Genomic DNA, 14,345 nt, shown 5'->3' on the forward strand with positions numbered 1-14,345 from the left:
TCCTTGACAGATGAATGTCAGATAAATGAATAAAATAATTTCAGCAATTTAAGGGCCATTATTATGTTCAATATTTACACGGTCAATCAATCCAGTGACTATTCTCAACACATTATATCTGTAGGCAGCTTCTAGACTGCATCAGGTTTTATTTCTTCCAAAGGTTCACTTGTGTTCAGAGTTATCAGTCATTCAATTAGTCATGCCAGATAAGCTGTTAGTATGCATTCTCCATCTCCTCTAATTGCTTTATAAAGACAGCACAGACGTAATAAATTTAACAAGTGATAAACATGCAATGCCTGCTGATAAAATGACCAGTGTTCATCATTTAAGGCAGTCTTGTCCAGTCGAAATTGCTGATGAACCAGAAGTGTGGCTATAAACGCTGGTTTAACCACAAAACACTAATTTTAGAAGAAAATGTTTAATTTGCCCTGTGGTTAATGCACTCTGTGTCTCCTGGCTATCATTTACCTTTCAAGCAACATCACAGATTCTCTGATCAATATTATTATTATTATTTGTGGGAAATTGCTGTATTGTAAATTGATTGCTACATTTTCCTACATTATGACAGTCACTATGTTTCAAAGGTCTTTTATTTTCCACAAAATACTATGAGAGGTTCTTTGGGAAAGGCCCTAGGGAAGGTCGAATCTGCCTTTTTACAAACATCTTTCTCATTAAGGCAGGAAAGCTCTTAAAACAATTTAAAAAAACACATCCTGCTTTTGGCCTCAGCAGGTTAAAGTTCACATGTACACTGTGTGAATGAGTCTTGGGCAATCATTGTTTAATTTCTATTTACAAATAAAAATGTGGATACCACATCTGGATTCCCAATTATTCACACGCAACTAACAAATTGGGCAACACAGGATTAATTCAGGGATCTACATCACTGCGAATGATGAATTCTCAAAAATCTGTGCCCTCTCGTTCTTGATCCTTTTACAAGTGGGGACAGTTTCTCCCCATCTACTCTGTCCAGCCCCCTCATGATTTTGAACCTCTCTATCAAATCTCCTCTTAACCTTTTTCTCTCCAAAGACAGCAGTTCCAATCTCTCCAATCTATCCTCATAACTGTTTCTCATTCCTGGAACCATTCTTGTAAACCTCTTCTGCACTCTCTCCAACACATTCACATTCTTCCTATTGTGTGACTCCCAGATAGTGGCACAGTGGTTAGCACTGCTGCCTCACAGCACCAAGGACCTGGGTTTGATTCCCAGCTCGGGTCACTGTCTGTGTGGAGTTTGCACGTTCTCCCCGTGTCTGCGTGGGTTTCCTCCGGGTGCTCCGGTTTCCTCCCACAGTCTGAAACACATGCTGGTTAGGTGCATTGGCTGTGCTAAATTCTCCCTCAGTGTACCCGAACAGGCGCCAGAGTGTGGCTACTCAGGGATTTTCACAGTAATTGCATTGCAGTGTTAATGTGAGCCTACTTGTGACAGTAATAATAATTAAAAAACTGAACACAATACTTCAGCTGAGGTCTAACTTGTGTTTAGCATAACCTCCTTGCCTCTATGCCCCTATTAATAAAGCGCAGAATTCTATATGCCTTATTAACTGTTCTCTCCACCTATCCTGCCACCTTGAATTATTTATGTATATGTACACTCAGATCCCTCTGCTCCTGCACCCCTTTAAGAATTTTACCCCTTATTTTATATTGTCGCCATGTTTTTCCAATCAAAATGCTTCACCTCCCACTTCTCCGCATTGGGTTACATATGATGACCCTCGGTTAATAGCTGGTCGTCTTGTTTACATCAGAGAGTGCAGCTCACATGCTAAACCATGTGCCTGCTGTGTCTGCACTCTCGTAGTGTAAAATATGCGTGTACCAAGCCGTGAAAATGAACAAAACATGCTATTCTAACGGACTGCGTCACCATTTCAAATTTTAAAATATTTAAGCGAATCGTTTGACCAATAATGAGTGAAACTGCAGGACAAATCAGTGTGTGAGAACATGAAAACATAATTGGTGTGGAATTACCTGGGATTTCAGGGCAGGATTGCTGGAGCTTAGAGGCCTGCAGGTTAGATACCCATGGCTTAAGGTGCTTTTTTTCATGCTGTCAGGTTAATGCTGCTTAATGTTGCAATGGAAGCTGAAACTGCAGATTTCTGTACGAGGAATAATAACCTTGCTTTTCATAGTTATTGGAGATCCATTTAATTGTTAATTATTCAACCATTCTATCATTGAAACTGTGCTGAGGTGTTGGAAGTGTTTGTCTTTTATCCTGAGGTGAAGGCCTGTTTCACTGATGAAGCTGTCTAATTAGGATTCTGTCACTGTCACGATCTGGTGGCTATTGAAGATGGGTGGCTGGTATCAATGTTAATGAAGGATGGTACAGTATGGGGGGGTGGGGTGGGCTTCACTCCTGCGACCACATTGTTTGAAACACAGCGCTGTAAAAGCGACTTCAAACGCTGGCAAATCTCCTTCTTAAATAGTCAGGTGTGGAAAGCACTTGATTTTTTAATTCTTTACATTATTTCACTCCAAATCATGCGAGCAGCACTGGCCATCTCCTGGTGCAAAACTGAACGGAAGAAGATTTTTTACACAAATTCCATGTCTTTTTTTTTGTACTGCAAATTCATGTGTGTCACTTTGAAATGAGGCTGTTCATCCCTTTGCCTCTCTTTGCCGAGTGCAGAGGAGATTTACCAGGATGCTGCCTGGTTTGGAGGGTAGGTCTTATGAGGAAAGGTTGAGGGAGCGAGGGCTGTTCTCTCTGGAGCGGAGGAGGCTGAGGGGAGACTTAATAGAGGTTTATAAAATGATGAAGGGGATAGATAGAGTGAACGTTCAAAGACTATTTCCTCGGGTGGATGGAGCTATTACAAGGGGGCATAACTATAAGGTTCGTGGTGGGAGATACAGGAAGGATATCAGAGGTAGGTTCTTTACGCAGAGAGTGGTTGGGGTGTGGAATGGACTGCCTGCAGTGATAGTGGAGTCAGACACTTTAGGAACATTTAAGCGGTTATTGGATAGGCACATGGAGCACACCAGGATGATAGGGAGTGGGATAGCTTGATCTTGGTTTCAGATGAAGCTCGGCACAACATCGTGGGCCGAAGGGCCTGTCCTGTGCTGTACTGTTCTATGTTCTACACAATGCAAATAGCCGTCAGAATAGTGGCAACGTTCACATTAGATATCCCACTACTTAGGGAAAACAATCCAACCTATGTGGGACCAACGACATTGCAACCCATGTACATGTGAACTCAATTCCCTTTCTATTGTTCCCAGCTACGCTACATGTGCACCACATCCAGAACTTTTCAAATCTGTATAAACTCCAGTATGCCCATAACCCTTGCTCTGGCTAATTCTCCATAGTTTCCTGCCTGTCAGTGTATCAGTTTTAGAATTGGTGTCCTGATCTGCAAGTCCCTATCTCTGAAAACATCTCCAGCCCTTCATCCTCGCACTTACCCCCTGCGTTTCTGACTTGGTTTCATTGTGTCTGACCTTCTCCATCATCAGCAACAGAAGCTTACACCACACCACTCTAAACTCCCCTCTTGAATACCTTTGCTTTGCTGTGTCTCTTGCCTCTTCCTAAACCCCAGCTTTAAAACACAATGTTCCACTGTGTTTCATGCAACTCCTTTAACTTCCCTCCTCCTTCCGTCTCAGCATCTACCAGCCGCTCCTGTAAAGCACCGTAAGACATTATCATGAGAAATGCACCGTGTCCTGAACAGTTAGAAAGCATTGGTTTGCTCATTTGTTTCCCCACCAAGGAATCCCTCATCATTCTTATGCCATTAATGACAGCTGCTACTTTGTAGACAGGATAGAACAGAAGGAAGCTGAGTTGGATTTCTCTCAGTCTTTGAGAAAACATATACAAGTCTCTATCTTCGTCAACTTCCCACCCAACCAGTTGTTCGGGCGGCATGGTGGCACAATGGTTATCACTGCTGCCTCACAGCACCAGGGACCGAGGTTTGATTCCGGCCTTGGGTGACTGTTCATGTGTAGTTTGCACATTCTCCCCATGTCTGCGTGGGTTTCCTCCAGGTGCTCTGGTTTCCTCCCACAATCCAAAGATGTGCAGGTTAGGTGGATTAGCTGTGTTAAATGCTCAGGGTTACAGGGATAGGACGGAGGGGAGTGTCTAGATGGGATGCTCTATCGGAGAGCCGGTGCAGACTCGATGGGCCGAATGGCCTCTTTCTGCACTGTACGGATTCTATAGTTCTATGGTTTTTGAACAAAACAAAAATGAGCAGAATTGTACAATGTATACTTTATATATTCTCTCAGTTCAAATCTAAACTGTTCTCTCATAGCATTGCTTTTCCACTCTCACTGGGCTGATTAACTTCTGTACTTTTTGGTGTTTTTCCAGTACTGTGTTTTGTACTACCTTTTGCAGGCATAAACAGTGGATAGTGCACTGGATAAACTGTAGCCTGCACACCAGATACTTCTGCTGGAGCCAGCATGAAGGCAGAATCCACTCCAATCTCCCTTGTTCAGTAGCAACACTAACGTGGCACACATCAAAATTCTGGCCAACATCCAGGCAGACATTTTGCAGCCAGGTGCAGATCTCTCACTTTTGTTTTTCCTTCTTCCTCTCTTTCAGCTGTGGAAATAACAGAAGCGATTGCCGAGTTTTCCTGTCTCCGTGCCCTGCGATTAGAGGGGAACACAGTGGGTGTTGCTGCTGCCAAAGCCATTGCTGAATCCTTGACCAAGAGGCCAGAATTGAAGGTGATTCTCGGGTTTTGTTCATGATTTTTCTTTGTGTTTGCGCAGTCTCCATTTAACAGAATGAATTTCAGCCTTGTTGTACTTCCCAAGGTTGTGTGAAATATTTCTGTGTTCAGTGTTCCTCAGATTCTGAGTATATATTAAGCTTTCTGTTTGCATCCCTGGTCTAACATCATGTAAAGGTTTGTAGCCTTCCTGAACAGTTCCCCCTCAGGAGACTACCTGCAGCTTGTTCCAAACTTTATTCAACAAGTCTACTCCCTTCTTGGAATTTCAAAATAAAAGTATATTACTCACTGGATAGAGCATCTGTACACTGCAGCTGGTGCTGATCCATTCGTCAAGTTCACAACTTTAGAAATGTCTTTGTGAACAAGTCAGCAAAACTCAATTGAACTCAATAATTGCTGCATGGATCCAATTAAAGTCAACTTCTGTTTATTGAAGGGGCTGATTATTGTGTCTTCAAAACCATACTCACAACCCCCCAATCCCCATCACTAATACAAGTACTGTGTACAGTTCTGGGGTCCATATTATAAACAGGATATAGAGGCATTGGAGAAAAACTATGAAAAGGTTTTAAATGCATGAATAGGATGGGAATAGAGGGATACGGTCCCCGGAAGGGTAGGGGGTTTTAGTTCAGTCGGGCAGCATAGTCGGTGCAGGCTTGGAGGGCCGAAGGGCCTATTCCTGTGCTGTGATTTTGGGGTCATGTTGGGGTCACGCGCGGTTGGGCAGTTGCAGTGGAGGGGCCCAGCAGATTTATTGCTGGCGAAAACCCCCTTTGGGATTCTCCCAGCCCCTGCACCCAGATGTAATCTGGTTCCCACGCAGTGAAGACAGGAACCAGACTAGCATATCAGAATATTCATTTAAATATGCTTTCTCTGCATCAAGCTGGATTCTCCCTCCTCCCAGGATTGTCCAACCCTCGGATGCTGCAGGAACTCGGCGGGAATCACTATTGGTCTCTATTAGCGAAGACCGGGCCTGATGGCCACGCCGGGGTGGGGGGTTGCTCAGAGATCATTGGTAAGGGACATGGTTGGGCAGTGCCCACCTGGCATCCTGGCAGTGCCAAGGGGGCGGGGCTTGATGGAGTGGATCCTGAGGGGGTGGAGCATGAGGGAGACCCATTGGGACTGCCCCAATGCCAGTGATCTATGTATCTATGTCTGGTGCTAGGGGGGCGGGGGAGTATCAGGCCTGTGATCTATGTTGGGGAGGGGGGCTCCTGATGTCCATGGAGGAAGGGAGGGGGGCGGTTCATCAATTTCACTTTGAGATCAGGGGCGCCCGTTAAAAAGTATGCCCGATTTATCTGAAACCGGGCTTGCCAGCATGCTTAGGTCCCGCCCCTCTCCCAACACAGGAAGATTGCAATCCGATCATAGTCATTTTTTGGGTGAAGATGCTTCCACTTTTTAAAAATTTTTTTTACTCCATCCTGAAAGTTCCAAAGTCAATGCTGAGAGTGGACCGAGCGAACCCAAATTCATTCTTTGCTTGCTCCAAAAACCAAATTCAAAATCTAATTAATTCCAAATCATGGTCCCCATAAGAGGGACAAACAAGATCCAAGCTGACAAGATAAGGCATTACACCCCATCCTGGGCCTGATCTGAGGCTTGATCTTGGCAAAGGGCCCGGATCTTTCCACTTTTGGGGAGTCCAGAATTCAAGGCTACAGATGTAAGAGAGTCACCGATAAACCCAATAAACCCAACAGGGAATTCAGGAGTAACGTCTTTACCCAAAGAGTGGTGAAAATGTGGAACTAACCACATGAAGTGGTTGGGGTGAATAGAACGGATGTGTTTGAGAGGAAGCTAAATAAACATGTGAGAAAAGAATAGAAGGATATGTGATTTTCTTTGCATTATATATTTTATTCATAAAATATCTGAAAGAGACATTACAAAACATTTCAAATTGTCACAGCAGTAATGTGCAATGATATTCACATATTCTCCGGAGATCAAGATGCACTCTGAGGTGCTTCAGTTCAGTAATGAGAACATTACGACGTTTAAATATTTTTGTTCCAGAGAGTTTCAAGCGAGGCGCGATTTTCCGGCACGCAGATCGTGTCGATCCCGGAAAATAGTGTAACAGTGCCAGGATAAAAATGGGTTTCATGCCCGGCGCCAAATGGTTTTGGTCCATTTTGACTGGCACAAACCGGGTCACACCCAGAAATGGCGTGAGGTCGATCAGCACGTTTAAAATAGCATTAAAATATGCATAGCCTATGATGCACTATCAATCGAGCCGAGACTAGTTGAGAGCAAGACAAACAGGCTTTTATTGGCAAGAACTTGGAGCCATCCCTGTCGGTGATCTGGTCTGAACTGAGAGCAAGGGGGGTGGAGCCACCGGCTATATACCCAGACCAGGGGGAGGAGACTTGGGCGGAACCGACAGGGATGTGCCACATATACAGGTAATGAGAAATACTAACGACAGTGGTGAACCACCACAGATAACAGATAACAGTGGTTTACCACAGCCTATTCAGCTCTGGATTCTCCCAGCTCCCAGGATCCTGGGCGCAGCGTGAGCCTGGCGAGAATCACGACTGTTCTCTACACTGGAGACCAAGCCTGATGGCCTCGATGGGGACCCGGAAGACATTGAAGCTCCTGGTGGTCGGGGACATGGCTGGCTGTGCCCAACTGGCACTGCCAACCTGCCACACTGGCAGTATACCAAGCGAAGTGCCAAGGGGTGGGGCCTGAGTAAGGGGGGGGGGGCTTGAGCAGGGGCTATTATGGAGAGCTACGCGGCGGGGGGAGAGGGGGTTGTGAAGATGGGAGTTCTGAAAGGGTGGGGCATGAGGGAGTGAGGAATGAAGGGATGGGCATTTCGGGGGTCATGAAAGGGAACCATTGGGAGTGTCCCAATGCTCCGATGCTGGCACTCCATGTCGGGGAGGGGGTGGGGAAACATGCTGCCGATACGAGGGGGGTCCTGATGTCTGTGGGGGAGGGAGAGGATATCCCCGTGCACTGTGAGATCCTTTCAAAACTGCACCCGATCGCTTTGCAGTCAGACTCACCGACGTATTTATGTTTCACCCCTCCCAGAAATGGCGCACAACTCACCACTCTCCTAAAAAATGACTGAGAGTTGGGTGATTGTGGCCCAGTCCACACTCGCTCTGGTTTTTTTACCATTATGACACATTGTGCGCGATCTTACAACCTCGATGTGTCCTTGTTCAGTGAGGCAAGATGCCAAGATTGCTTGAGAGGTGAAATATCAGGTTTGTGCCCATTTTCTCTCCTCACACAATTTTACCAGCCCAGTTTCGCTGGCGAAATATTAATATTAAATATTAATAACATGCTTTCAATGTCATTAGTAAGTGTTGGCTGCCATCGTCCGGGACGTAGTTGTATTTACCTCCTCGCCGATCAAGCTTCACACCGGCGAGAATCACAGCTAGTCTCCATGCAGATCAGACATGATGGCTCGCTGGGGGGATCGGAGGCCATTGAAGCCCCCCGCCCCCGGGGTGGGCGTTGGCATGGCCGGACAGTGCCAGCCTGGCTATGCCCACCGGGCGCCAGAACTGTGCCAAGGCAGTGCCAAGGGGGTGGGATCTGATTGGGGGTGGAGCCTGAGTGGAAGAGGGGCTATGATGGAGAGGGGGCAAGGGGGAACGAGTTCTACAGCAAGGGGGAGCTTTGCAAGGGGGAGGCAAGGGGGGAACTCTACAGGGGTGGTGACTGGCAGGGGGGGTAAACTCTGCAGACGGGGGGTTTGATCACTGGTGGGGGTGGACGGGACCAGCACAGGAAGTGATCGGCAGTGGGGGGGCTGGGGGGTGTGGCAGGCGATTTCCCAGTACACTGGGAGATCAGGGCGCCTGCGCAATGGCGCCCCAAGTGCTCTGCAGCTGGCTTCACTGGTGAGCTTAGGCTCTCCCCTGCCCCCTACTGGGAGGAATCGCATTGGGGCTGTTCTTTTGCACTGAGTGGAAAGGATTGCGACCAGCGACTTGCCGAAAAACCGGCCTGATTCTTTCCCGTTTCCTCGCTCGTTCAGTATTTAGGGCGGAATGTTCCAGCCATTCGCACCAGCGGGATTTTCTAGTCCTGCTGTTGTGACTGGAGATTTAGCTGAGTGTTAAATTCTCCATCCTCGCTGCAACAGCAGTGCGGCGTCACTGGCCAGTAAGATCGCGCCCTTAGAATTATTTCCGTAAGATTGCTCCCTCAGTCATTTTTTAGGAAAATCGCAGCCACTATATACATTGGTCACGTTGCGCTCTGAGATGCTTCAATAGGGTTAGGATTAAGCACACAGTCCAAGGGATTTTACCCAGTTACCAGCCCCTCGGTGTACATTGGCTGAATGGCTTTACACAGTGACCTTTCCCCATTGTGTCTTGGTGGCGGCTGCAATAGGATATGTGATTGGCTTAGAAGACGTGGGTTGTTGAAAACTTGTGGAGAGAAGCAATGGCCCAGACCAATTGGGCCATGTGACCCGTATCTGTGCTGGAGACTCAATGAAAGTAAAAACGTGATGTTTCAATAACTGGTAGACCTCTGGTCTGAGTAGCTATAACATGTGGAGATCTGTTCCCTTGTACCTTTAAAAGAATTATGTAAATCATTTCACTTATTTCATTCACCCATCTCTCGCAGCTGTATTTGTCTTTTATGAAGGGAACCTACCCAAAGTGTGATGGCTATCTTTAGACATTGATTGTGTTTGAAGGATTGTCTCTGTGTAAGATTCTGTAGTGTAGACTATCTCCATGTTGCTGTCACTGGACGCAGGTATCCTTGACACAGGCGGCGGAATTTTCCGGTCCCACCCGCCGCGGATTGGAGCGAGTGCAGGGGGCGGGGAGCAGACCATGCAAAGGTTCAGGTGGGGCTTTCCAGTCTTGGGACGAGTGCAGCTGGAAAATGTTACTCTTTCTAATTCAACCAGATGGACATCAGTATTTTTGCCCAGATATTGCAAGGCCAACAAGTCATAGCATAAAAAGGCATTTTATCCTCTACTGTTCTTTCTTAAGAAACAAGAGTAGTGAACTTTAGATTGACCCTATCTTTTATAACTCAGACGTTTCAGCGAGCTAAAATCACCAATGGACTTGGTGCGCTGAAGCGTATTTACATCTGTTTTACAGCCCTTTAAATGTTGACATTTGTTAGCATTTGTCTTGTTATTTTTTTTGTTTAAATAAAGTGACATTTTAACTTTATTTGTGTAACACTTAAAAATATTGAATTTCGAGTGCTCAGTTTCACATAAAATAAAAAAAGACGTGACCATTAGGAATGGAGCAGTTTGTATCCAAACGCAGCAAGATCCAGACAACATTCAGGTTCGGGCTGATAAGTGGCAAGTAATATTCGTGCCACCCAAATGCCAGACAATGACCATCTGCAACAGGAGAGAATCTAATCCCCTCGACATTTAGTGGCATTGCCATCACTGAATTCCCCACTATCAACATCCTGGGATTTACCATTTGCAGGAAACTGAACCGGACCAGCCATTTAAATATGGCTACAAGAGCAGGTCAGAGGCTGTGAATCCTGTGGCGAGTAACTCATCTCCTGACTCCCCAAATCTGGTCCTCAAAGGCACAAGTCAGGAGTGTGATGGAATACTCTCCACTTGCCTGGATGGGTGCAGCTCCAACAACATTCAAGAAGCTTGACACCATCCAGGACAAAACGGCCTGCTTGATTGGCACCCCATCTACCACCTTAAACATTCAGTCCCTCCACCACCTCTGCAAAGTGGCAGCTGTGTGTACCAGCTACTAGATACTTTGCAGCAACTCACCAAGGCTCCTTAAACTATACCTACTACCTAGAAGGACAAAGGCAGCAGATATCTGGGAACACCACTAGCTGCAAGTTCCCCTACAAGTCACTCGCCATCCTGACTTGGAAATATATCGCAGTTCCTTCACTGTCGCTGGGTCAGAATCCTGGGACTCCCTCTGGGACTCAGCACTGTGGGGTACCTGCATCTCAGGGACTGCATCAGTTCAAGGTGGCACCACCTTCTCAAGGGCAACTATGGTTGGGCAATAAATGCTGGCCTAACCCGCGACGCCCACATCCCTTGAAAGAATAAGCCCAGTAGGAACTTATTTTCAGACTTATTGCGGCAGGAAAACCAGCTATTCAATCCATTAGGAGTGCGTCAATGGTTTTTGTCCTTACAAGCCATCTATTCTAATCTAACAGGTTCATTCTCCATATCCTTCTTTCAAACAATGAATTCGTTTTCAAAAAATGACTTTGGGCAGAGAATTATAAATTCTATCCACTCTCTAAAGAATTATTTTTGATCTAACCTCCCTTTTATTTTGATTTGTGACAATATTAAAATATGAACATAAGAATTAGGAGCAGGAGGAGGCCACTCAGCCCTCCAGCCTGCTCCACCACTCAATCACACCATGACTGATCTGATTATAACCTCAACCTCTCATTCCCACCCACCCCCAATAACCTTTCACCCCCTCGTCAATCAAGGATCTATCCAGCTCTGCCTTAAAAATATTCAGACTCTGCTTCCACTGCCTTTTGAGGAAGAGAATTCCAGAGACTCATGAATCTCAGGAAGAAATAAATTCTCCTAATCTCCGTCTTAAATGAGCGACCTCTTATTTTTAAACAGTAACCCCTCGTTCTAGATTCTGTGACAAGAGGAAACATTCTCTCCACATCCACCCTGTCAATAGCCCTTATGAGCTTGAATGTTTTGACCAAGTTGCACCTGTTACTACATAAACTCTAGTGGATACAAACCTAACTTCTCTAACCTTTCCTCATAAGACAACTTGCCCATTCCTGTTGTTAGTTTAGTAAACCTTCCCCAATGCATTTACATTGTTCCTTAGATAAGGAGACCAACTTTGTCTCACTGATACCTTATACAACTGAAGAATAACGTCCCTACTTTTGTAGTCAATTCCCCTCACAATAAATGAGAACATTCCATTAGCTTATCCACTTACGTGCTGTATCTGTATACTAGTCTTTTGTGATTCATGCACCAGGACACCCAGATCCTTCTGCACTCAGAGCTCTGCAATCTCTCACCATTCAGATAATATACTTCTTTTTTTCCTTCCTCCCAAAATGAACAAATTCACATTTGCCCACATCACATTCCATTTGCCAGATTTTCACCCACGCACTTACCTATGTCCCTTTGTAGTCTCCTTATGACCTCTTCACATTTTCTTTCCTAACTATCTTTGTGTCATCAGCAAATTTAGCAACCATACCTTCAGTCCCTTCAACATGAGATAGAGAATCTGGTGAACTGGTGCGGCAACAATAATCTCTCCCTCAATGTCACCAAAATGAAGGAGATTGTCATCGACTTCAGGAAGCGTAAAGGGGAACATGCCCCTGTCTACATCAACGGGGACGAAGAAGAAAGGATCGGGAGCTTCAAGTTTTTTAGGTGTCCAGATCGCCAACAACCTGCCCTGGTCCCCCCATGCTGACACTATAGTTAAGAAAGCCCCACCAACGCCTCTACTTTCTCAGAAGACTAAGGAAATTTGGCATGTCAGCTACAACTCTCACCAACTTTTACAGATGCACCATAGAAAGCATTCTTTCTGGTTGTATCACAGCTTGGTATGGCTCCTGCTCTGCTTAAGACTGCAAGGAACTACAAAAGGTCTGAATGTAGCCCAATCCATCACACAAACCAGCCTCCCATCCATTGACTCTGTCTACACTTCCCGCTGCCTCGGCAAAGCAGCCAGCATAATTAAGAACCCCCCACGCACCCCAGACATTCTCTCTTCCACCTTCTTCCTTCGGGAAAAAGATACAAAAGTCTGAGGTCACGTACCAACCAACTCAAGAACAGCTTCTTCCCTGCTGCCGTCAGACTTTTGAATGGACCTACCTTGCATTAAATTGATCTTTTTCTATACCCGAGCTATGACTATAACACTACATTCTGCACTGTCTCGTTTTCTTCTCTATGAATGGTATGTTTTGTCTGTATAGCGCGCAAGCAACAATACTTTTCACTGTATGCTAATACATGTGACAATAATAAATCAAATCAAGTAATTTATATAAATTGTACAAATTGGAGCCCCAACACTGATCCCTGTGGCACACCGCTCGTCACATCATGCCAACCAGAAAAATACCTAGATATGCCTGCTCTCTGTTAGCCAGCCAACCTTCTATCCATGCCAATATAGTACTCCAACACCATGAACTTTTATTTTATGGAATCATTTTTGATGTGGCACTTTATCAAATAAATCTATGTGCAGTACATCTACCGGTTCCCCTTTATCCACAGCACCTGTGGCTCCTTCAAAGAACTCCGATAAAGTGGTTAAACATTATTTCACTTGCAATGCCTGATGGCCTTGAATTTTCCAAGTGCCCTGCTATAGCATCTTTACCTAAGGCTTCTACCATTTTCCTTACGACAAATGTTAGGCCTGAAGTTTCCTGCTTTCTGTCTCCCTCACTTATTGAGGAAAGAAGTTACATTTGTGCATTTGTTACATCTCATTAATCTGTAGTTAGAATCATTATTTCCCTCATTATAGTGAAACGCCCTAACATGTGCTGCCACTCTTTTGTAGCTCGCTCTACTTTCTCAAAACAATAAAAGCTGATACGTCTGCCTGAAATACCATCTCGCAGCTTGTGTCATCCCTTGAGCACACATGCATTTCTTTTTGTGTAAATATTGCCACAAATCTTAAGTATACATGGATGTGTGTCTGTGTGTATAGCAGTTGCTACAGGCCTTAATAATTGAGAACCACAATTAACATCAGCTAAAAACAGAAATTACTGCATATTGTTGCAGCACTCATTTCAGCATCAGAAACTGAAAACAGGAGGTGAAAGCTTTGGATAAAGGCATTTCATCAGAGTGTGTTTTTGCTAGAAATGTTAAGAATGTAAATTCCTCAGGTTCTGATGTCACGTACCAACCGACTCAAGAACAGCTTCTCCCCTGCTGCCATCAGACTTTTGAATGGACCCATCTCATGTTAAGTTGATCTTTGTCTCCACCCTAGCTATGACTGTAACACTACATTCTGCACTCTCTCATTTCCTTCTCCATGAACGGTATGTTTTGTCTGAATAGAGCGCAAGAAATAATACTTTTCACTGTATTCTTTTTAATTCATTCATGGGACATGGGCGTCGCTGGTTGGCCAGCATTTATTGCCCATTCCTAGTTGCCCCTTGAGAAGGTGGTGGTGAGCTCCCTTCTTGAATCGCTGCAGTCCATGTGCTGTGGGTTGACCCAAAATGCCGTTAGGGAATTCCAGGACTTTGACCCACCGACTGCGAAGGAACGGTGATATATTTCTAAGTCAGGACAGTGAGTGGCTTGGAGGGGAACTTTCAGATAGTGGTGTTCCCATGTATCTGTTGCCCTTGTCCTTCTAGATGGGTCATGGGTTTGGAAAATGCTGTCCAAGGAGCTTTGGTGAATTGCTGCAATGCACCTTTTAGACAATACACACTGAGCGTCGGTGCTGGAGGGAATGGATGTTTGTAAATATGGTGCCAATCAAGCGGGCTGCTGAT

General features: G+C 45.3%; 1 protein-coding gene across 1 annotated transcript in view; it reads left to right on the forward strand.

The window, feature by feature from the left end:
- The window catches only part of LOC144502068 (ran GTPase-activating protein 1-like), a 590,984-nt gene that overhangs the window by 60,919 nt on the left and 515,720 nt on the right, over positions 1 to 14,345 (forward strand). The window contains exon 2 of the mRNA XM_078226075.1: positions 4,575 to 4,761. Coding sequence (XP_078082201.1) covers positions 4,575 to 4,761 — 187 coding nt within the window. The remainder of the gene's footprint in view (positions 1 to 4,574; positions 4,762 to 14,345) is intronic.

This window comes from Mustelus asterias, chromosome 12, assembly GCF_964213995.1.
Source record: "Mustelus asterias chromosome 12, sMusAst1.hap1.1, whole genome shotgun sequence".
NCBI lineage: Eukaryota > Metazoa > Chordata > Chondrichthyes > Carcharhiniformes > Triakidae > Mustelus > Mustelus asterias.